The sequence below is a fragment of the Heptranchias perlo genome, chromosome 10 (assembly GCF_035084215.1).
Source record: "Heptranchias perlo isolate sHepPer1 chromosome 10, sHepPer1.hap1, whole genome shotgun sequence".
NCBI lineage: Eukaryota > Metazoa > Chordata > Chondrichthyes > Hexanchiformes > Hexanchidae > Heptranchias > Heptranchias perlo.
In genome coordinates this window covers 14246558-14268068 of record NC_090334.1, presented here as the reverse complement: position 1 = coordinate 14268068, position 21511 = coordinate 14246558, and the positions used below count along the sequence as shown (strand labels likewise).

Here is a 21511-nt window from a genome sequence, read left to right as displayed (position 1 = left end):
GGGCCCGATTTTAGCAGGGGTGTGGGTTCTCGGCGGGTGGGCAAGCGGGCGCGTGGGTAACGCGCCCGGTGAAATTAGTGGGTTTCCCGCGCGATCGTAGCAGGCAACGCACTAATTGGAGCCACTTACCTGCTCCTCCGGGTCCCCCGCTGCTGATCTGCGCGTTGGGCGGGCTGCGCATGCGCAGTAAGATCTGTCAGCTGGAGGCGCTCTATTTAAAGGGGCAGTCCTCCACTGACAGATGCTGCAACAAATAGCAAAGATGACTGCATGGAGCAGCCCAGGGGGAAGGCTGCTCCCAGTTTAATGATGCCTCACCCCAGGTATCAATACATGGGGTGAGGAGGAGGGGGAGGACAGAGATCTTTCACCCGGCGGACGGGACGAAGCGGCCTGCCTCTGCCACCAGGAAGGCCTGGCTCGAGGTGGCAGAGGAGGTCACCCGCGCCACCAACATATCGCCCACCTGCACACCGTGCAGGAGGCGGTCCAATGACCTCAGTAGGTCAGCCACCGTGAGTACACGTAGTCTTTCCCCTACACTCCGTCTGCCACATCACTGCCCCCACCACTCATCTCCTTCTGCACTGCCAACACTACTCTGTCACATCACCCTTCATACCCACTCAAACCCCATCCTCATCTTACCTGCACCTACTCACCTCCAGTACTCACCCCACCACTACCACGCAACCCAATCCTCATACAATCTCATGGCTCTATCCTATACTCACCCCCTCGTGCATCTCTCTCACGGCCAGCCTCACTCAACCTGCCACCATCTGTGCTGCAGCCACAGGGCATGCATCACATATGTGCAGTAGGCAGCGTAAGGGAAACGTGTCGTGAGCATGAAGGGGATGCACAAGGGTGTTTGAGGGTTTGTCATGGTTGTTACTTCTATTGAATTTCAGAACAACTCACATCACACATTATATTGGCACCACTACTGCCATGTGGTGCCAATATAATGTGTGATGTGAGTTGTTCTGAGAATCCTGTCCGGTTTGTGCAATAATGCCCGCTCCTGGGTATCACTATGAGGACCCACCACTGATGCCACACATTGTGTCACTGCAGAGTGGGTGTAGGTGTATTTGCAGGGCTCTTCTGCGCAGACGACTGAGAGACATCAGCGATGTCCCCGGTTGCACCCTGGAAGGCTGTGGAGAAGTTCAGGAGGGCAGTGGTGACTTTGACAGCGACAGGTAGAAAGATGGTGCACGGGCCAGCCAGGAGCAGCTCGGCATGAAAGAGGCTGCAGATGTCCACGGCTACATGTCGAGTGACTCTGAGCCTCCGTGTGTACTGCTGCTTAGAGAGGTCCAGGAGGCTGAGCCTCGGTCTGTGGAACCTGTGGCGAGGGTAGTGCCCTCTGCGACACATCTCTCTCTGCGCTAGCCCTCCCTCCTGCTGTACAGGTGGATGTGTCACAGCACTGTTGTGGAGCTCCACGTGTCAGAGGTGGATGGCGAGGCGGGCGATGCCGTTCGCCCTCCGAGGAGGTCATGACTGCAGCTACGGCGGCCCCCATCCGCAAGATGTACATCTGAAGGGGTCCGCAAGGTAGGTACATGTCTCCAGACCCCGGGGTAAGTGTGCAGGTTGGTGACTTTGACCGTCAGGAGGAGGGTGGTGGAGGCCAAACTTTGTCCCAAGTGACAGAGTGGCCTCCTGCAATGGGTGAGGATCTCTTTCCTCCCTCCTTTCCCCCGCCCCCCCCCCCCCCCCCCCACTCAAATGGACCTTTGCAGCTGCCACAGGCTGACAGCTGCAACACGTCCATTCAATCTGGGAGTGTTTCCCCCAGTGTGGGAAACAGTCCCATGTTGATCCAAAATCACACACAGTCCCTTAATCGAGTCAGTTAATGACCTGAAATAGCTACATAAATACTCTCAAGTGGCATCCCGCTGGCTTTAATTGCCTGCGGGATTCCCACCAGCGGGGGCCGCGTGCGCGCGCCGGCGCGTCAGCGGGGAACCCGGAAGTCGGGCCCCTGGTCTCTAACTTTTTAACGTATTTAATGGTGTTCTGATAAATGCTGTTGCGGCCTAGAAGCTGCTGCAAAGCCTTAGAGCTGGCAAGAGGACAGTTGTTACTATCTTGTATTTGTATGCAGAACAAGAACAAAAGTTGATGAAGTTAAAGCAGGAAGAGGAGGAGTTGAAGCAATTAAACCACATTGCACAAATGAGAGTGAAGATGCTGGAAGAACACAGGCAACTAGAAGCACAACAGGTTCGTTGCCTGTGTATAGATGTAGTGACGCTGCTGATTTTAAGATTCCTACTAAGGGCAATGTAGAAAATTAATGAGATTGGCTACATATGTTAAATTTAAAAATGACCTAATTTTCATTCAATATGCTCTTATCCTATTGATGTAATGTTTTCTGCAACTCCATTTATTACATCATTGGGATATAATATTTGTATTTATATACCACCTTACCAAGCCAGGTTTCAGCACTTGAATTTACAAGTGCAGTGACACTCATGTATGCTGATGTGGCAGCCGTTCTGTGCCAGCAACTTCCCACAAACTGACAGTGAGACGCATAAATGTTGACCTAGAAAAGTAACAAAACAGCTTAAAAAAATCTAGCAACTCAAATGGCCCTGGAAATAAACCTGTGACATAGAAACAAATAATTACACTGATAATGCAGTGGGACACAAGCTTGTAATTTAATTTTAGTTAAACATTATATTCTCTCATTCATATTGGGAGAGGGAGGTGGGGAGAGGGAACCTAATGCATGAAAACCTGAAGTGGGATACAAGTGTTTAAGGCACAAGATTTCATTCTCTTGGGTGGAGAGGGCACATCTGGAATCATGCTGCCCAGAAATTTTTTTTTGATACCTTAGTGCATTTTCCAGTATGTTCGGGATGTACAATGAACATGGGCACTGTATTTTCATCTAGCGAGGAAGAGACCTGTTCAATTTTATTGGGAATTATTTTTCTTTATATATTAAAAGTTCCTTCTCCCAGTAGCAGCAGAATGTTTTTGTTTTGAGAAAAAAAAACTGAAGGTTTGGGGGATGAAATTGGGCTGTTTGGCACCCTTTTTTTTCACTACATGGCCCACTAAGCCTCGAAAATGGGGTCCAAGATGCGTGCGCACACTTCCAACAGGAAGTGGTAAAGGGGCTTGCGCACACCTAATGACGCCTACAGCATGCAGAGTAGGGAGATTATGACGCGAATCAGTGTGCAATGCAGATTTAAAGGGACTGCTGTTATTTTGGAACTCCGCACTCCATCCAACGTACTGTCTTAACCTCGCACAGCTGAACGTGACTTAAAGGGCATGAAGGACCCCCCCCCCCCCCCCCTCCGCCCAGTGCTATTTAACAGGATCAAGCAGGAGTTACAGGTTATTTGCTGGATTATTTCTGCTGGCTGCTGATGCATTTGTACGTGTTTTTGGAGGTTTTCTAAACCTGGATAAAGCTTTTATACTCTGAGAAGCAGACTGGCTGGCTGACCGGCAAGGGCACAGGAGTGGCAGGGGTGGGAGCAGGAATGCTGTCATCCTGCAAGGACAGCAGGTTCGTGTTCTATGGAGCGCGCCACTGCCATTTGCTGCCTCCTGTTATGCGCCACCTTCTGCAAGAAAATGGGAAGTGTGTCAGTGAGTGTCCTGCAAGATGTTTGGGTGATGTGGCTGTCATGGCTGAATAGCTACCAGTATGTGTGAATTGTGAGTTGTGGGTGTGAGGCTTGCAACAGTGATAAGTGTGTGATTTGAACAGTTGAATATTGACTGATAGAGATTGTTGGTAGGTGGGTGATGGGGGTGTAGTGAATTGAGCAGTGATGTACAATATGCCACTTTAAGCTTGAACTTATTCACCTTGACAACTCATTTTAATCTTTTTGAACTTCTTCCTGCACTGCATTCATGTTCTTGGAGCTATGGTCCTGGCATTTACCTCCTCCCCTTCTTCCTCCCACTGCCTCTTCAGCATATATCTGGAGAGCCTCCTGCCTCCCCTGCAGATACAAGATGCCTCTCCATCTTTTGCACCAAGGCCTCCAGTGCATCATCAGAGAACCTTGGTGCACGCTCTCTTCCAGACACAGCCATTCTTCAAAGTATCACAGCTCAGATTCAGTTTTGACACCACTCCCACCACTTCTTACAGCCACAATTCACCTCCCCTTCAAGAGGTGCAGGCTGCATTTAAGAAGTGCGAGCCATTCGCGATATCAGGGCTCCCTGCTAATGCGTGCAGCCAATCAACAGTGCAGGTAGTGCTGGCTGCATACAGCAATCATTTAAAACAGCAGGCAGCGCGATTGTAACGTGCTGCCTGCATCGCAACAAATGAGCGCGGGTTAATTGCGTGTTGCGATACCCACAACCTTTTTCAGAGGTTATCCAATTTAACCCCCTCAGACTCTGGACTTGCCTTATTTACCATAGGATCATTCCACTCAGGTCTGTGCCCAGCACACTTTAGAATTGTACACATTTCTTCCAAACGTCGTCTCCCCCTCCCTCCTCCGCCCCGCCCAACTTGATCTTTGTGCATTTCTAGGCATGGCCTAAGGTGTGCTTCCCTGGACAGTTTTAACTTTTTGCTTTTAAAAGTGGCATTTTCTGGGTGTTAAAAATGTAACCTTTTTAGTCCTTTTTTATATTTTCCAATTGATATCCCTTTGATCTTAAAGGAAAAAGTGATTGGCTGTTGAGGAACCAAAATAATTGTTCCCAACCACCCCAACAGTTTGGAGGTATCATGTGTCTAGGCCAGTTCCAAAACAATCACCCCACACCTCCCACAAACTAGTTCAGAGGCATGCTTATCCTCTTATCCTCCCAGTTCATACTCCTTTCATCTTCCCAAAGCACTGGTCCGTACTATGAATAGTGAATGTGGCAAGATCGGACATTCCCACCACAGATGCCACTTGTGACAACCGAGTTTATCCATATACTGGGAACTGTGTCTCAAAACGCACACTCAAATGTGGACAGATGATATATATGAATGATATTAAATCATGAAGTAATTTCAATGGCGATGTAACTTCTAACTTGCCAGATGAGAACCACTTCTGTCAGCTGGACATTGCACTGTAATGTCTAACTTTTTTTCTCTTTTTCTAATTTATTTTTGCATAGAATCGGAGGCTGTTTTTCATATTGCGGTGTATCTGTGTCTGCCTACAGTTTAGTTGTGTAAATGTCTTATTTTAATAAGTACATGCACTTTTTTTTTTAAAAAGTACAAATCAGATCTTCAAGCCCAGACACCCAGGAGCACATTTGTGTTGGCTACACAAACCCAGTCCATCCACACGGACGAATATGTCTTGTCTCAAATTTCCTGCTCTGCAAGTCTTCATCCTAACTTCCAGAATGTGGCAGTTGCTAACACCGTAACGTGTTCAGGGACTATCGCTGGGGAATTTGCCACAGAATCTGACCTATCAGAAATGAAAGCTGAAGATCCTTGCAGAGAGGGGTAAGTACTTTGTTGCATTTTGAGCTCTCTACCTTTTTCCTTACTGCATGTAGCTGGGAGCCAGTAACAAGATGGAGCGAGAGTGCAGTGGACATTTTAAGCTGCTGAATCAGAATTGCTTTTTCAGTCAATTAGATCTCTTGCACAAGAATAATATACAAATGCTTCATTGTTTACATATGTGGGCAACGCTTAAATACACTGATAGCAACTACCCAATGAGCTCTTGATCTCTGATCAAGTTTATTTCAAGCAATACCTCTGAGAACCATATTTGCTTTCCTTAAAGTGACTTCAATGCATTACCATAGAGCCCCTTTCCTGGCCCCCTGAGACTGGCTAAGTCTGCATCCACAGGTGCAAGTGAGATTTCTGGACAGCCTTTCCTGACTTGCCCACATTATAAGCTGTAGTTCATACCTGTGTGACTGAGCATCAACCTCTTGCTGCCTTCTGTGACTGGGCATGGAATTTTTGTTTTGGTTTCACCAGACTTTGCTATTTAAATGTTTTACTTTAAAATCTGTTTTGGACAAACCAATTCTGGACTATATTAAGTGGCATCTTCACTTTTTAAGGGGAGGTACTCGATTCTTTTATGAGGCTAGGCTTGCATGGCCTTGCTTTTTCACTGACTTTTTGCAAAATAGGACCCATACGTGGAACAGATTTGTCTTAGTTAGCTGCATGAAGCAGCACTTCACGTTAATGGCATTTGCCGTTAATGAGTCCATTCAATAACTTAAAAAGATTGGGCTTGCAATCCGGTAATCATTTTATTGCCAGCTTTCTATTTATGCATCATTTAGCAATTGAACAGTTCAACTAACACCTTCTTCAAGATTATGAATAAAATGGACATCAGAGGGCCCTAGGAACTCCACTCATCATGCCCCAACCTGAACCCTTCCCATCAACGACCATGCTCATTAACGCAATTTCAAACAAATTCCCAATAATAGCATGACATTAAATTACTTTTAAAAATATTTATTCTATGTGGGACTATATCAGAAGCATTCTGGAAATCCATATCCCCTGACCATGCTTTCTTAAACTCAATTTCTTATTAAATGTGGAACTATTCATTCATGGTGGCTTATTTTAATACTTCAGTATCTTCCCTACAGCTGAATTTAAGCTCGCAAGCCTATAATCCCAGTGCCTGTTTTTTTTTAAAATGATAGCACCACATGAACTACGTTTGAAGTCTCAAACCATCCCAGACTGCATTAAACAATTGAAAATATCAACTAATCTCCCATATACACTTCCCTCATTTCATTAAGTAATCTCGGATAAATTGAATTGGGTCCTGCAGCATTATTCATCTCAAGTCCATTAACCTTGACTACCTGCTATATGTTGCTTCTAATTTTACCTAAACACCCCACCCTGTAAATCAGGTTATTGCATTGTCTTCAGAGGGAAAACAAATGCAAAATATCTATTTTACTTTTGCATTTTCCTTTATCATAAAAAAATTACAGTGCAGAAAGAGGCCATTCGGCCCATCGTGTCTGTGGTCGAAAAAGAGCTACCCAGCCTAATCCCATTTTCCATCACTTGGACCATAGCCTTGTAGGTTATGGAACTTCAAATGCATATCCAAGTACTTTTTAAATGTGATGAGGGTTTCTGCCTCTACCACCCTTTTCAGGTAGTGAGTTCCAAACCCTCTGGGTGCAATGATTTTTCCTCAGCTCCCCTCTAATCCTTCTACCAATTACTTTAAATCTATGCCTCCTGGTTATTGACCTCTCTGCTAAGGGAAATAGGTCCTTCCTATCCACTCTATCTAGGCCCCTCCATACTTTTATACACCTCAATTAAATCACCCCTCAGCCTCCTCTGTTCTGAAGAAAACAATCCCAGCCTATCCAGTCTTTCCTCATAGCTAAAATTCTGCAGTCCTGGTAACATCATCCTTGTAAATCTTCTCTGTACCCTCTCTAGTGCAATCACATCTTTCCTGTAATGTGGTGACCAGGTTATCCTAATTTTATAACCTGTTCCAGTGGCTCTTGATTGTTTGTTTTGTTTACTGTCTTCTCCCATAATTTAATTGCCTCAACAATTGCCCTATTTTCCATCATCCTTATTTACAATTATATTTTATCCTTTCTACTATAGTTGATTTTTGACTACTTTTTATGTTTCTCGACTATTTGATATTTTGTACATTGCAAAGTTTCTTAGGAAAGTAAACTTAAGATCTTATCCAACCACAGAAGCTTTAGCTTTACCTTCACCTTCAACCCTTTCTCTGGGGTATTACAAGGCTTTATTTCTGCAGAAATACTTTCTATATTGTAATGATCATTGCCCAGTTCTGTGCCCCAATCCACCATCTCTCGGCTTTCTTTATGCTGTTAAATTTTGTTGCACTAATATTATCCCTGGTTTTGCAGCTCTTCGTTATTCACTAATTAGTCCAGATATTCACCCACAGTGAGATCACACATCTTGACCTCACTGCTAAATACCAATTGCAGTGAAACCTGTTTGTTTCTGGGAATCAGTGATATCAATAAATTGCTTTATTACCTCATCCTCATTTTGCTGCCCCGTTTCAGTCCACTTAACAGATGGATACTTGAAATCACCCATAAAAATGATCCTGCATTGCTTTGCTAGTGTACTTACAAAACTTCCTAACTTTAGCTGGTTGCCCTTGAAGCCTATAGCATACATATGATCAACTTGGGATCTATCCTGGATTCCAATTGTAACCAAACTATCTCCAAAGATGCCTCATGATTACCTAGATCCTCCTGTTCAGTTCATAGAATTGTAGAACTTTACAGCACCGAAGGAAGCCATTTGTCTGTGCTGCCTTTCTGAAAGCTATCCACTTAACCCCATTCCCCTATACTTTCCTTATCTCCTTTTTAAATTTCTGTCTACTACCCTTTTAAAAGCAATTTTCTTGACCCTCTGCATAAACAAAAACAATTCTCCTACCCTCTCCCTTTATTGTTTTGGCGATGGTCTATAAATTTATGCCCTCTCTTATCTAACTCATCAGCCAGAGGAAGTAGGTTTTCTTAGTTTCCTTTTACGAAAACCTCTAATTTTGTGCACCTCAATTGGATCTCTCCTTGGCCACTTTTGTTCTCGTGAAACAATCTTTCCTCCCTTTCGCTTTCTGTCTGGCTTGTGCTTGCTCTGTGGCCTAACTTATCCTGTTGAAATATTTCCCCCTTCTGCATCCATTCTGTTCCATTGTTTTATGTTAAAGCATGTTTCTGACTCCATTTAAATCTAAATTCTCACTTGCAGCATGCACCCCTCAATTCCAACAGCTTACTGCTTCCAGCATTTGTATGAAAACACCTCCCATGATTTATTTGGGTTCTTTTTTCATCCCTCCATTCCTTAAACTACATTCTCCTATATTATTTTTAACTGTCTAAATGTTAATTTAGCTGCCTCTTCCCTAAATGAGTACAACACTTTTGGTGAGCTATCTCTCTAGCCTTCATTTAAATGCTCCCCAATTGTTATTTCAACTTTCTGTGCCAGTTTTTTAGTCTCTAACCTAATTTAAATGTCTTCTCATTAATTTCATCTCATTATCTATAAATTTATTTTTGCTTCACCTCTGTAGCCAATAATTCTATTATTTCTCTTGGGATCCACTGGTAGCAATCCTGAAACCACTACCAGTGTCCTTTGTTTTAAATTTATGCACCATGGTTTGATTTTTGCTTCCTTTTGCATTATGGACTTCCTATGGAGAAGCTGCTTTTACACTATGTTGGATCCATTCTAGCACTGCCCGTTGTCCACGTGCTGAATTCACGAAGGCCAGCAGCTGGGACGACGTTTTTAATTTAAAAAAAGAGATGTGGGTCTTCTCAGTTGCCAGCCTAAGCAAACCTCTGGTTTAGCTTTAGGTTGCAGCTGGCTACGTGAGCTGTATATGGAACAGTGGTGCCAGCACAAGTCTTGCATTGTGTGAAAGCAGCTGACGTATCATTAGTACCCACATCCCTTACTCTATCCTCTTCACGAAACCCTATATTCTTAGCAATATCCTTAACTCTAGCCCTAGGTAAACATGTAACTACCCTAATGAATTTATTGCCTCTACATAGCCCTCTATCTGTGCACCTATCAATGGGGTCGCTAATCAAAGGGTAGGTTACTTATCTTTGCTTTCAAATACATGCTGTAGCCTTCATAGTTTCCTTAAATTTTGTATCTGTAGGACGGATATGTCTAGAGCTAGTTTCTAAATCAGTATCAATGGTATCATCCATTTCTATCACTGGGTTACCACCTACTTCCTGAGTCAGTGTGCAATTTATTGAGCTGATGGCCAGAAATCTTAGTATGTGTAGTACTTCCTCATTTGTTATCCGAACTATGGGAGTTTGTGCGTGGGGGTGGGGGGTGAGGAGTGAATGTAATATAGTTAATTAAGTCTGTACCTCCTTATTTAACTAGCTGCTGCTCAAAAAGTAGCAGTCTTGTGCATTTTGGGCAATAAATCCCCCACAGTGCTTCTCAAGAACCCTTCACTTTCCAACCCTACTTTAAAAGTATACATTCCACAATCTACATATCTAAAACCCTTGGCCAGTGTCATTTCTTAGCTGACTTGATATAACTAGCATCACCCATCCTATATTAGCTTCCAGTCCCCCAATGCCTCAAATTTACAATTCTCATCCTTGTGTTTTAAATCCCTTTTTATGGCCTCACCCTTCTTTATCTCTGCAGCTCTTCAACCACCCCCACCCCCACCCCAACCGAAATCTGTTCCTGATACTGGCCTCTTGTGTATTCTTCCTGCCTCCACTCAGCCACTTTTTGACCAAGAATTTATTTCCTCCTCTGGTTTGACATCCATTTTTTGATTACACCTGTGAAGGGTGTTGATCATTTTATACATTAAATATGTTGGTGTTTTTGCTGCTCTTCCTCCACCAAAACATTTACAAGCACAGGAGGAATTTTTGAGATTATTAAACCTGTATACTAACCAAACTTAAATGGTACCACCTCACAAATAAGTCTCTCTATAAAAAATCACTCCCCAACTTATGTAGGGGAAGTTAGATAAGTACATGAGGGAGAAATAGTCAGAATAGTATAGTTACAGTCAGAAAGGGGAGAAATTATAATGGGGAACAGGGAACTGGCAGAGCAATTAAACAAATACTTTTGTTCGTCTTCACAGAAGAGTACACAAATAACTTCCCAGAAATGCTAGGGAACCAAGGGATTAGTGAGAAGGAGGAATGAAAGGAAATTAGTATTCGTAAAAAAAAATACTACTGGAGAAATTAATGGGATTGAAAGCCGATAAATCCCCAGGACCTGATGATCTGCATCCCAGAGTACTAAAGGAGGTAGCCATGGAAATAGTGGATGCATTAGTTGTCATCTTCTAAAATTCTATAGATTATGGAACAGTTCCTGCAGATTGGAGGGTGGCAAATGTAACCCCACTTTTTTTTTAAAAAGGAGGGAGAGAGAAAATAGGGAACTACAGACCGGTTAGCCTAACATCAGGAGTAGGGGAAATGCTAGAGTCTATTATAAAGGATGTGATAACAGGACATTTAGAAAATATCAATGGGATTAGACAAAGTCAACATGGATTTATGAAAGGGAAATCATGTTTGAAAAACCTACTGGAGATTTTTGAGGATGTAACTGGTAGAATAGATAAAGGAAAGCCAGTGGATGTGGTTTCTTTGGATTTTCAGAAGGCCTTTGATAAAGTCCCACATAAGAGGTTAGTGTGCAAAATTAAAGCACATGGGATTGGTGGTAAAATACTGGCATGGATTGAAAATTTGTCAACAGACGGGAAACAGAGTAGGAATAAATGGGTCTTTTTCGGGCTGGCAGGCAGTAACTAGTGGGGTACCGCAGGGATCAGTGCTTGGGCCCCAGCTATTCACACTATATATCAATGATTTGGATGAGGAAACCAAATGTAATATTTCCAAGTTTGCTGAAGACACAAAACTAGGTGGGATCGTGAGTTGTGAGGAGGATGCAAAAAGGCTTCAAAGCAATTTAGACAAGTTGAGTGAGTGGGCAAATACATGGCAGATGCAGTATAATGTGGATAAATGTGAAGTTATCCACTTCGGAAGGAAAAACAGAAAGGCAGGGTATTATTTAAATGGTGATAGATTGGGGAATGTTGATGTACAAAGGGACCTGGGTGCTAGCAAACAACTAGCAGCAAGCAGTTAGGAAAGCAAATGGTATGTTGGCCTTCATTGCAAGAGGATTTGAGTATAGGAGCAAGGATGTCTTACTGCAGTTATACAGGGCCTTGGTGCGACCACAGCTGGAATATTGTGTGCAGTTTTGATCTCCTTACCTAAGAAATTATATACTTGCCATAGAAGGAGTGCAGCGAAGGTTCACCAGACTGATTCCTGGGATGGCAGGTCTGTCATATGAGGAGAGATTGGGTCGACTCGGCCTGTATTCACTCGAGTTTAGAAGAATGAGAGGGGATCTCGTTGAAACATATACATTCTGACAGGGCTAGACAGACTGGATGCAGGGAGGATGTTTCCCCTGGCTGGGGGGTCCAGAACGAGGGGCCTCAGTCTCAGGATACGGGGTAGGACGTTTAGGACTGAGATGAGGAGAAATTTTTTCACTGAGAGTGGTGAACCTGTGGAATTCTCTACCACAGAAGGCTGTGGAGGCCAAATCACTGAATATATTTAAGAAGGAGCTAGACCGATTTCTAGACACAAAAGGCATCAAGGGGTATGGGGAGAGAGTGGGAATATGGTATTGAAATAGAGGATCACCATGATCATATTGAATGGTGGAACAGGCTTGAAGGTCTGTCTGGCCTACTCCTGCTCCTATTTTCTATGTTTTTAAGGGAATAGAAGGATATGTTGATAGGGTGGGACGAGGCTTGTGTGTAGCACAAATGCTGGCATAGACCAGTTGGGCCGAATCGCTTGTTTCTGTGCTGTAAATACTATGTCACTTGGTTCACTCTTGCCATCAGTAGCACCTGTTGAAATCAAAACTGTTGCAAAACTTTACCCTTTTACTTTTAAAAAAAAAATCTGCTTCTGTCAGTATTTCTTTTCCCTTCCCCCGTCTTTCCTTTGGTGTTTATTGCATGCTGGGGCACCTGTTGTCCTTGCCAAGTAACCATTCCTCACATGAGTCTTGACAAATGAGTGGCGTTGGGTGGTTTATGGGCACAGTTGAGCTAATGTCCAGAGGCTTATCTCCAACAGAAACTGTTGACTAGAAATAGTGGTGACTCCCTCTTTTCCCCTTCCCCAACCACCCTTCTTAGTGCTGCATTGAGCAGTGTCATCATCTACTGATCCTTTAGAGAAGGTAAACTGATTTTTTTTGTTTGTGTTCTGCATCCATAAATCAGAATTCAATTGATGACCCACTCCTTTTTCACAGATTGGATCAAAATACATCGAGACTGAAGAGTGTGAATCTATCACATTGCACAGGTAACTGTAGTGCATTGTTCTGTCCTACGTTACCTAATGTTTACAGTTTGGCACTGAATTTGCAAGTAAGCTGTTCAATTGTATTGAGCTGGCTACTTCTGGGGGCCTGAATGGTGGATTAGGTTAGGCGCTGTTAACTCTGGGATCGGGATTTGAATCTAGCTCAGTCCAATAAGTTGTCTTCATCTGCTAGCTGTAGGGGTCCTATGTGAAATGAATTTGGCAGTCTCAATTCAGTTCTTCGTGGGTATGGGTCCACAAAATTGTCCCAGTTGGCACTAAACTACACAATGTCCCTCGAGATGCCATAGAATGGTTTGTGTGAGAAATTGGGGGGAGCTAGGGAGAAGACAGACTGATGCAGGAGTGAAGGGAGCTTTAATCTTCTTCAAGCAGTCCCGGGTCAGGAGTAACAAATGCAGACGTTGGATGCTTAAAATGGAGAAATATCTCTTGCCTGGAGTGCAAAAATAAAAAAAAATTCTTGTCTATTTTATTGCCAGCATTCATATTGATCTATTGATGGAATCATGGGTGACTTTAATCTACATATAGACTGGCCAAACCAAATTAGCAATAATACTGTGGAGGATGAATACCTGGAGTGTGTACGAGATGGTTTTTTAGACCAGTATGTTGAGGAGCCAACCAGGAAACAGGCTATCCTAGATTGGGTATTGTGCAATGAGAAGGGATTAATTAATAATCTTGTTGTGCAGGGTCCTTTAGGGAAGAGTGACCATAACATGATAGAATTCTTCGTTAAGATGGAAAGTGAAGTAGTCCAATCCAAAACTAGGGTCCTAAATCTAATGAAAGGAAACTACGAAGGTATGAGGAGTGAGTTAGCTATGATAGATTGGGAAGCTTCATTTAAAGGCATGACTGTGGATAGGGAATGGCTAACATTTAAGGAACGATTGCATGAATTGCAACAATTATGCATTCCTTTCTGCCGCATAAACACAAAAGGAAATGCGGCCCAACCTTGGCTAACAAAAGAAATTAAGGATAGTCTTAGATCCAAAGAGGAGTTATATAAAGTTGCCAGAAAAAGTAGCAAGCCTGATGATTGGGAGCAGTTCAGCAAAAAAGGACCAAGAGATTGATTTAAGAGGGGAAAAATGGAGTGGGAGTAAACTTGCAAGGAACATAAGTGGACTGTAAAAGCTTCTACAAGTATGTAAAAAGAACAAGCTTAGTGAAGACAAATGTAGGTCCCTTATAGTCAGAAACGGGAGAATTTATAATGGTGAACAGGGAAATGGCAGAGCAATTAAACAAATACTTTGGTTCTGTCTTCACAGAAGAGGACCCAAATAACTTCCCAGAAATGCTAGGGAACCAAGGGTCTAGTGAGAAGGAAGAATTAAAGGAAATTAGTATTAGTTTAAAAAAAAATAGCGCTGGAGAAATTAATGGGATTGAAAGGCAATAAATCCCCAGGGCCTGATAATCTGCATCCCAGAGTACTAAAAGAGGTAGCCATGGAAATAGTGGATGCATTAGTTGTCAGCTTCTAAAATTCTATAGATTATGGAACAGTTCCTGCAGATTGGAGGATGACAAATATAGCCCCACTATTTAAAAAAGGAGGGAGAGAAAACAGAACTACAGACCGCTCAGCCTAACATTAGTAGTAGGGAAAATGCTAGGGTCTATTTTAAAGGTTGTGATAACAGGACACTTAGAAAATATCAACGGGATTAGACAAAGTCAACATGGATTTATGAAAGGGAAATCTTGTTTGACAAACCTACTGGAGTTTTTTGAGGATGTAACTGGTAGAATAGATAAGGGAGAACAAGTGGATGTGGTTTCTTTGGATTTTCAGAAGGCCTTTGATAAAGTCCCAGATAAGAGTGCAAAATTAAAGCACATGGGATTGGTGGTAAAATACTGGCATGGATTGAAAATTGGTTAACAGACAGGAAATAGAGAGTAGGGTGGCAGGCAGTGACTAGTGGGGTACCGCAGGGATCAGTGCTTGAGGCCCCAGCTATTCACAATATATAACAATGATTTGGATGAGGGAACCAAATGTAATAATTCCAAGTTTGCTGACGACACAAAATTAGGGGGATCGTGAGTTGTGAGGAGGATGCAAAGAGACTTCAAGGCAATTTAGACAAGTTGAGTGAGTGGGCAAATACATGGCAGATGCAGTATAACATGGATAAAAGTGAAGTTAATCCACTTCGGAAGGAAAAACAGAAAGGCAGAGTATTATTTAAATAGTGATAGCTTGGGGAATGTTGATGTACAAAGGGACCTGGGTGTCCTTGTACACGAATCACTGAAAGCAAACATGTAGGTGCAGCAAGCAGTTAGGAAGGCAAATGGTATGTTGGCCTTCATTGCAGGAGGATTTGAGTATAGGAGGGAGGATGTCTTACTACAGTTATACAGGGCCTTGGTGAGACCACACCTGGAATATTGTGTGCAGTTTTGATCTCCTTACCTAAGAAAGGATATACATGCCATAGAGGGAGTGCAGCAAAGGTTCACCAGACTGATTCTTGGGATGGCAGGTCTGTCATATGAGGAGAGATTGGGTCGACTCGGCCTGTATTCACTAGAGTTTATAAGGAAGAGAGGGGATCTCGTTGAAACATATAAAATTCTGACAGGGCTAGACAGACTGGATGCAGGGAGGATGTTTGCCCTGGCTGGGGGTTCCAGAACGAGGGGTCACAGTCTCGGGATACGGGGTAGGACATTTAGGACTGAGATGAAGAGAAATTTCTTCACTCGGAGGGTGGTGAACCTATGGAATTCTCTACCACTGATGGCTGTGGAGGCCAAATCACTGAATATATTTAAGAAGGAGCTAGATAGATTTCTAGACACAAAAGGCATCAAGGGGTATGGGGAGAGAGCGGGAATATGGTATTGAGATAGAGGATCAGCCATGATCATATTGAATAGTGGAACAGGCTCAAAGGGCCGAATGGCCTACTCCTGCTCTTATTTTTTAATGTTTCTATTTAACAGTACTGTGTTTTTGCTTAGCATCACTTACTATGGTATCCTCACTGTGGCACTGGTTGCTTGTAGGAAAATGAAAACTTTCACTCTAACACTTGATCTGCATGCACTGAGCAATAGCTGTTTAATGCATTTACTGTTCTTTTAATAGATACCGCCTGCATGGAAAGTGGTCAACCAAATGTTTCAGTGGAGATACAGAACCTATCGGGGAATCGAAGTTTACAACTTGTCCAACCATCCCCAACTGTCTGCACCAGGGAGGCTTTGGGTAAGAATAATTGCTTCATCTCTTAATTGAATAGTCTATATAGTATGAGTATGTCCTTTGCTGTACCGTACTATGTCACAACCAGCGTGAATGCAGTGCAATGGCTATATTTAACCAAACAAGTAGCAGAGCCTACAATTGAACTGCAAAACCCGACTAATGCTATTTTGTCAATGTCCCTTACCTATGCTGCTAAAAACATCTGGTGGCTATAGGGTGTAGCACCAGCTCTATCAAATCCCATGCATTTTGGGAGAATGCTCATTAAAGATGTGCAGGATTGTTTTATTGCATTCTTATAGCTGTATATTAACAGGTTGGAAACATTCCTGACTTTATAAGTGTGGCACATTTTAAAATAACTGGCCAAATATAGTCATAAAAATGTTCACCTGCGCTTCAAAACAGGGGTTAAACCTTAGCCATTGACTTTTATTTTTAAAAATTGCTGTCTAACTATGGTCTATTCATCCACCTCAAACAGAACACATTACGCCAGCATAATACTCCTGTCAGTTGAGAGTTTACCATATTTGCTTGATAGCCCTGTGTCTCAAATGTATGAGTACCTAAAATAAAGAACTTGCACTTATGTTGTGCCTTTCACGTCCCAAAGTGTTTTACAACCAATTTAATTAACTTTATAGTGTAGCCAGTTGTTTTGCAGGCAAACAGAGCAGCCAATGCACACAAAATATGGTCCCATAAATAGGGAGATGAATGACCAGTTAATCTGATTTTTGGTGTTGGTTGAGGGATAAATATTGGCCAGGATATCTGGAGAACTCCCCTGCTCTTCAAATAGTGCCATGGGATCGTTTCCATCCACCCGAGAGGGCAGGTGGGACCTCGGTTTAAAGTCTCATACGAAAGACTGCACCTCTGACAGTGCAGCACTCCCTCAGTACTGCACTGAAGAATCAGCCTGGATTGTGCGCTCAAGTCTCTGGAGTGAGGCCTAAACACAAAACTTGGCTCAATGGAGAGAGTATTACCAATGAGCCACGGCTGACTGGTAGAAAACAGGTGACTTGAGCACTTATCGGGCTCCATGGTTCCCATCATTTTGTAGCTCAATTACAAACTGACTTGGTGTTTTCACCTAAGTTTAGTGCCTCTTGCAAAAACAAGCAATTGTAATTTTTGATTTTTTTTAATAAATCAGTTCTGTGAATCCAGAATATAGTGGTAGTGAGTTCACCTCTTCGTGTATTAACCCATAGATTTATAGTATTTTAATTTGACTTCTGAAGATTTACTAGCATCACATGCTCTGTTCCAGCTGAGCTCTTCAATACATAGAAACATAGAATGGTTACAGCATAAAAGGAGGCCATTCGGCCCACCAAGCCTGTGCCAGCTCTCTGCAAGAGCAATCCAGCTAGTCCCACTCCCCTGCCCTTTCCCTGTAGCCCTGCAAATTTTTTTCCTTCAAGTACTTATCCAGTTCCCTTTTGAAGGCCACAATTGAATCTTCCTCCACCACCCTTAAAGGCAGTGCATTCCAGAACATAACCACTTGCTGCGTTTAAAAGAAAAAAGGTTTTTCCTCATGTCGCCTTTGGTTCTTTAGCCAATTACCTTAAATCTGTGTCCTCTGGTTTTCTACCCTTCTGCCAATGGGAACAGCTTTTCTCTATCTGAACTGTGTCTAGACCCCCTCATGATTTTGAACACCTCTATCAAATATCCTCTCAACCTTCTCTGTTCTAAGGAGGACAACCCCAGCTTCTCCCATGTAACCACATAACTGAAGTCCCTCATCCCTGGAACTATTCTAGTAAATCTCTTCTACACGCTCTCTAAGGCCTTCATATCCTTCCTAAAGCGCAGTGCTCAGAATTGGACATAATACTCCAATTGTGGCCAAACCAGTGTTTTATAAAGGTTCATCATAATTTCCTTACTTTTGTACTCTATGCCTCTATTTATAAAGCCCAGGATCCCGTATGCTTTTTTAACCGCTTTCTCAACCTGCTCTGCCACCTTCAAAGATTTGTGCACATATACTCCCAATCTCTGTTCCTGCACCCCCTTTAGAATTGTTCCCTTTAGTTTATATTGCTTCTCCTCGTTCTTCCTAGCAAAATATGTCACTTTGCACTTCTGCTTTAAATTTCATCTGCCACGTGTCTGCCCATTCCACCAGCTGTCTATTATGTCCTCTTGAAATCTCTCACTATCCTCGTCACTGTTTACTACACTTCCAAGTTTTGTGTCACCTGCATATTTTGAAATTGTGTCCTGTACACCAAGTCCAAGTCGTTTAATATAGATCAAGAAAAGCAGTGGTCCTAATACTGACCCCTGGAGAACACCGCTGTATACCCTTCTCCAGTCCGAAAAACAACCATTCGCCATAACTCTGTTTCCAATTTCGTATCCATGCTGCCACTGTCCCTTTTATTCCATGGGCTTCAACTTGCTGACAAGCCTATTATGTGGCACTTTATCAAACGCCTTTTGGAAGTCCATATACGCAACATAAATTGCATTGTCCTCATTGACCCTCTATTACCTCATCAAAAAACTCTATCAAGTTAGTTAAACACTATTTGCCTTTAACAAATCCGTGTTGGCTTTCCTTAATTAATCCACACTTGTCCAAGTGACTGTTAATTTTGCCCGTATTATTGTTTCTAAAAGTTTACCCACCACCGGGGTTAAGCTGACTGGCCTGTAGTTGCCAGGTTTATCCTTACACCCTTTTTTGAACAAGGCTGTAATACTTGCAATTCTCCAGCCCTCTGGTACCACCCCTGTATCTAAGGATGATTGGAAGGTTATGGCAGTACCTCCGCAATTTCCACCCACCCTTCCCTCAGCAACCTAGGATGTATTCCATCCGGACCCGGTAACTTATCTACTTTAAGTACAGCCAGCCTTTCTAGTGCCTCCTCTATCAATTTTTAGCCCATCCAGTATTTCAACAACCTCCTCTTTTACTGTGACTTTGGCAGCATCTTCGTCCTTGGTAAAGACAGATGCAAAGTACTCATTTAGTACCTCTGCCTCCATGCGTAGGTCTCCTTTTTGGTCCCCAATCGGCCCCACCCCTCCTCCTTACTACCCGTTTACTATTTATATGCCTATGGACAGGTGTAGGGCAACAAATGTGAAGCCAGTACTTGAAGTGCCTGCTTCTGAATTTAATTTTAGTGTTTCATGGTGTTGGATTCGCTTTGTTCAAGCACTGCTGTTCCCAGGTGTGAAAATATAAGCTACTCTGCCAGGCAGCTGCTTTTCCTTAAACATTCCTACTTTTCTATTGCAGATGCCATAAACGACATGTTCTATGCCCCGGTTACTTGTTCCCAAATGAGCGATGAAAAACAGTTTGAGTATCTGGGTGCCGAGTCCAGTGATTGCAACAATGAAGACCTGGAATATGAAGCCCAGTTTATGAAATGTGGTAAGGGAGTCAGTCCAGGGTTTGGCCAGTACATGGGCAATTTTAGTAATCTTATGGTTTCAAGTGCTGACCAGTGATGCTTGGCTGTAATCCATAAACTGCACTTAAGATATCTCCCAGCCACCAACTCTTCTGAGCTGAAGTAACATGATCAGTATGACATTTTTTTTCTGTAATTAGACCTCCCCACTTCATTTGTATCTGTGCAAAAGCTTTCAAATTTTTTTGAGTCTGCCACCTGCTATAATTGGGTCCATGGTAGGGGAATATGCTGGTTTGGAATGGGAAGATTAGAATACATTGGCCAGTGGCTTTAGGGGTTCCCAACCGTCTAATATACAAAACTAGATTTTCACATTGCTGACTTTGTATATTTTAAAGTCTTACTGTGAGCATGCTTGAAGAGCTTCTGGTGGCTTGGTCTTTAGTTATAGAACAGTATGTAGATTATTTTTTCCAACCATTGGTCTTTCATAGCCTATGAGAAACCTTTTGCACCTGATGAAAGCAATATGAATACCTCCTCAGAAATTATCTTTATCTTTAAAGATGAAAGCAACAGTTAATGTAGCAATAAATATGTGGTAACTTACGCAGTAACCAGTGTGGTAGTGAGATGTGTTGTAATGAAATGCTATTTATTTTCCTAGCTGACAAAGGCCATCCAAATTCAGTTCCAGCCCTGTGGCCCCCATTATTGGGGTTGCTACCTGCACCAATCCCTTTCTGCATTTTTGATGAGAATGCAGATATTGAAAACCAGGAGAACAAGTGAGTGTCTGATCAGATAATACAGCAAAATAGATAAAATGTTACTTTTTGTTTGCTGTTACCAAACTACTCAGATATCCATCTTTAGCCTCCTTGCAAGATAGAAAGTGCAAGGTGTTGATAGTGAGTACTTTGAATTTACACTCTCAATCCTCAAGTTACACAGTCCTACATGCTGTTTCTTCTCCCTACATACATATCTTTAATGCTTTCAAATTTAAACTCATTGCAAATTCTCCTATTTTAACTCGCTCATTCCCAAAATCTTGAAGTGCAAATTCTTACTTCACCCGGTCCGGCAATGCCTCGATTTTAAAATTCTTAGCCTTGTTTTCATATCCCTCTATGACCTCACCCCTCCCTATCTCTGTAACCTCCTCCAGCCCTACAATTTTTCGAGATCTCTGCGCTCCTCCAAATCTGGCCTCTTGTGCATCCCCGATTTACATTGCTCCAACATTGTCGCCGTGCCTTCAGCTGCCTAAGCTCTGGAATTCCCTCCCTAAATCTCCACCACTCCTCCTCCTTTAAAACGTTCCTTAAAACCTACCTCTTTGACCAAGCTTTTGGTCACCGGTCCTAACATGTGGCTTGGTGTCAAATTTTGTTTGAATACACTCCTGTGAAGCACATTGGGATGTTTTACTATGTTAAAGGCACTATATAAATGCAAGTTGTTAGTTGTCCTTTCTTCCTACAATCTTCAACTTTTTAAAACACAAGTTGGTGTCATCTAATTACTACTTTTTACTCTTTGAACCTTGGTTGTGACTGAGATAGCTCATCCACTAGTGACTCTATTGACTCAGCCACAGCTGTTGAAAGTGAGCTATTTGAGTGGTGAATGCCATATGTTCTAGGCAATTGCTTTGAGTTTTCAGACATTCTCAAAATGTAACTTTGGCAAAGAGTAATTTGACTCTTAATCATCTGCACAGTCTGTCAAGGTTTGGGAGAGGGAGTGATTATTTTTATATATTCCTCTTTACTCATTAACATTACTTTCTGATGGACTGAGTTTTTTGAAATAAATTTGATAACCTAAATTCCCACCTATTTGTGCTGATAGCTCAAGTGACCTTGTTTGTGCAGTTGTGAAGTGATTTTAGTAT

General features: G+C 42.6%; 1 protein-coding gene across 1 annotated transcript in view; it reads left to right on the top strand.

Annotated features, from left to right (window-relative positions):
• Window positions 1-21511, top strand: part of bub1bb (BUB1 mitotic checkpoint serine/threonine kinase Bb) — a 74722-nt gene that overhangs the window by 26086 nt on the left and 27125 nt on the right. The window contains exons 10-15 of the mRNA XM_067991246.1: window positions 2123-2241; window positions 5244-5482; window positions 12905-12957; window positions 16097-16216; window positions 19491-19628; window positions 20279-20399. Coding sequence (XP_067847347.1) covers window positions 2123-2241; window positions 5244-5482; window positions 12905-12957; window positions 16097-16216; window positions 19491-19628; window positions 20279-20399 — 790 coding nt within the window. The remainder of the gene's footprint in view (window positions 1-2122; window positions 2242-5243; window positions 5483-12904; window positions 12958-16096; window positions 16217-19490; window positions 19629-20278; window positions 20400-21511) is intronic.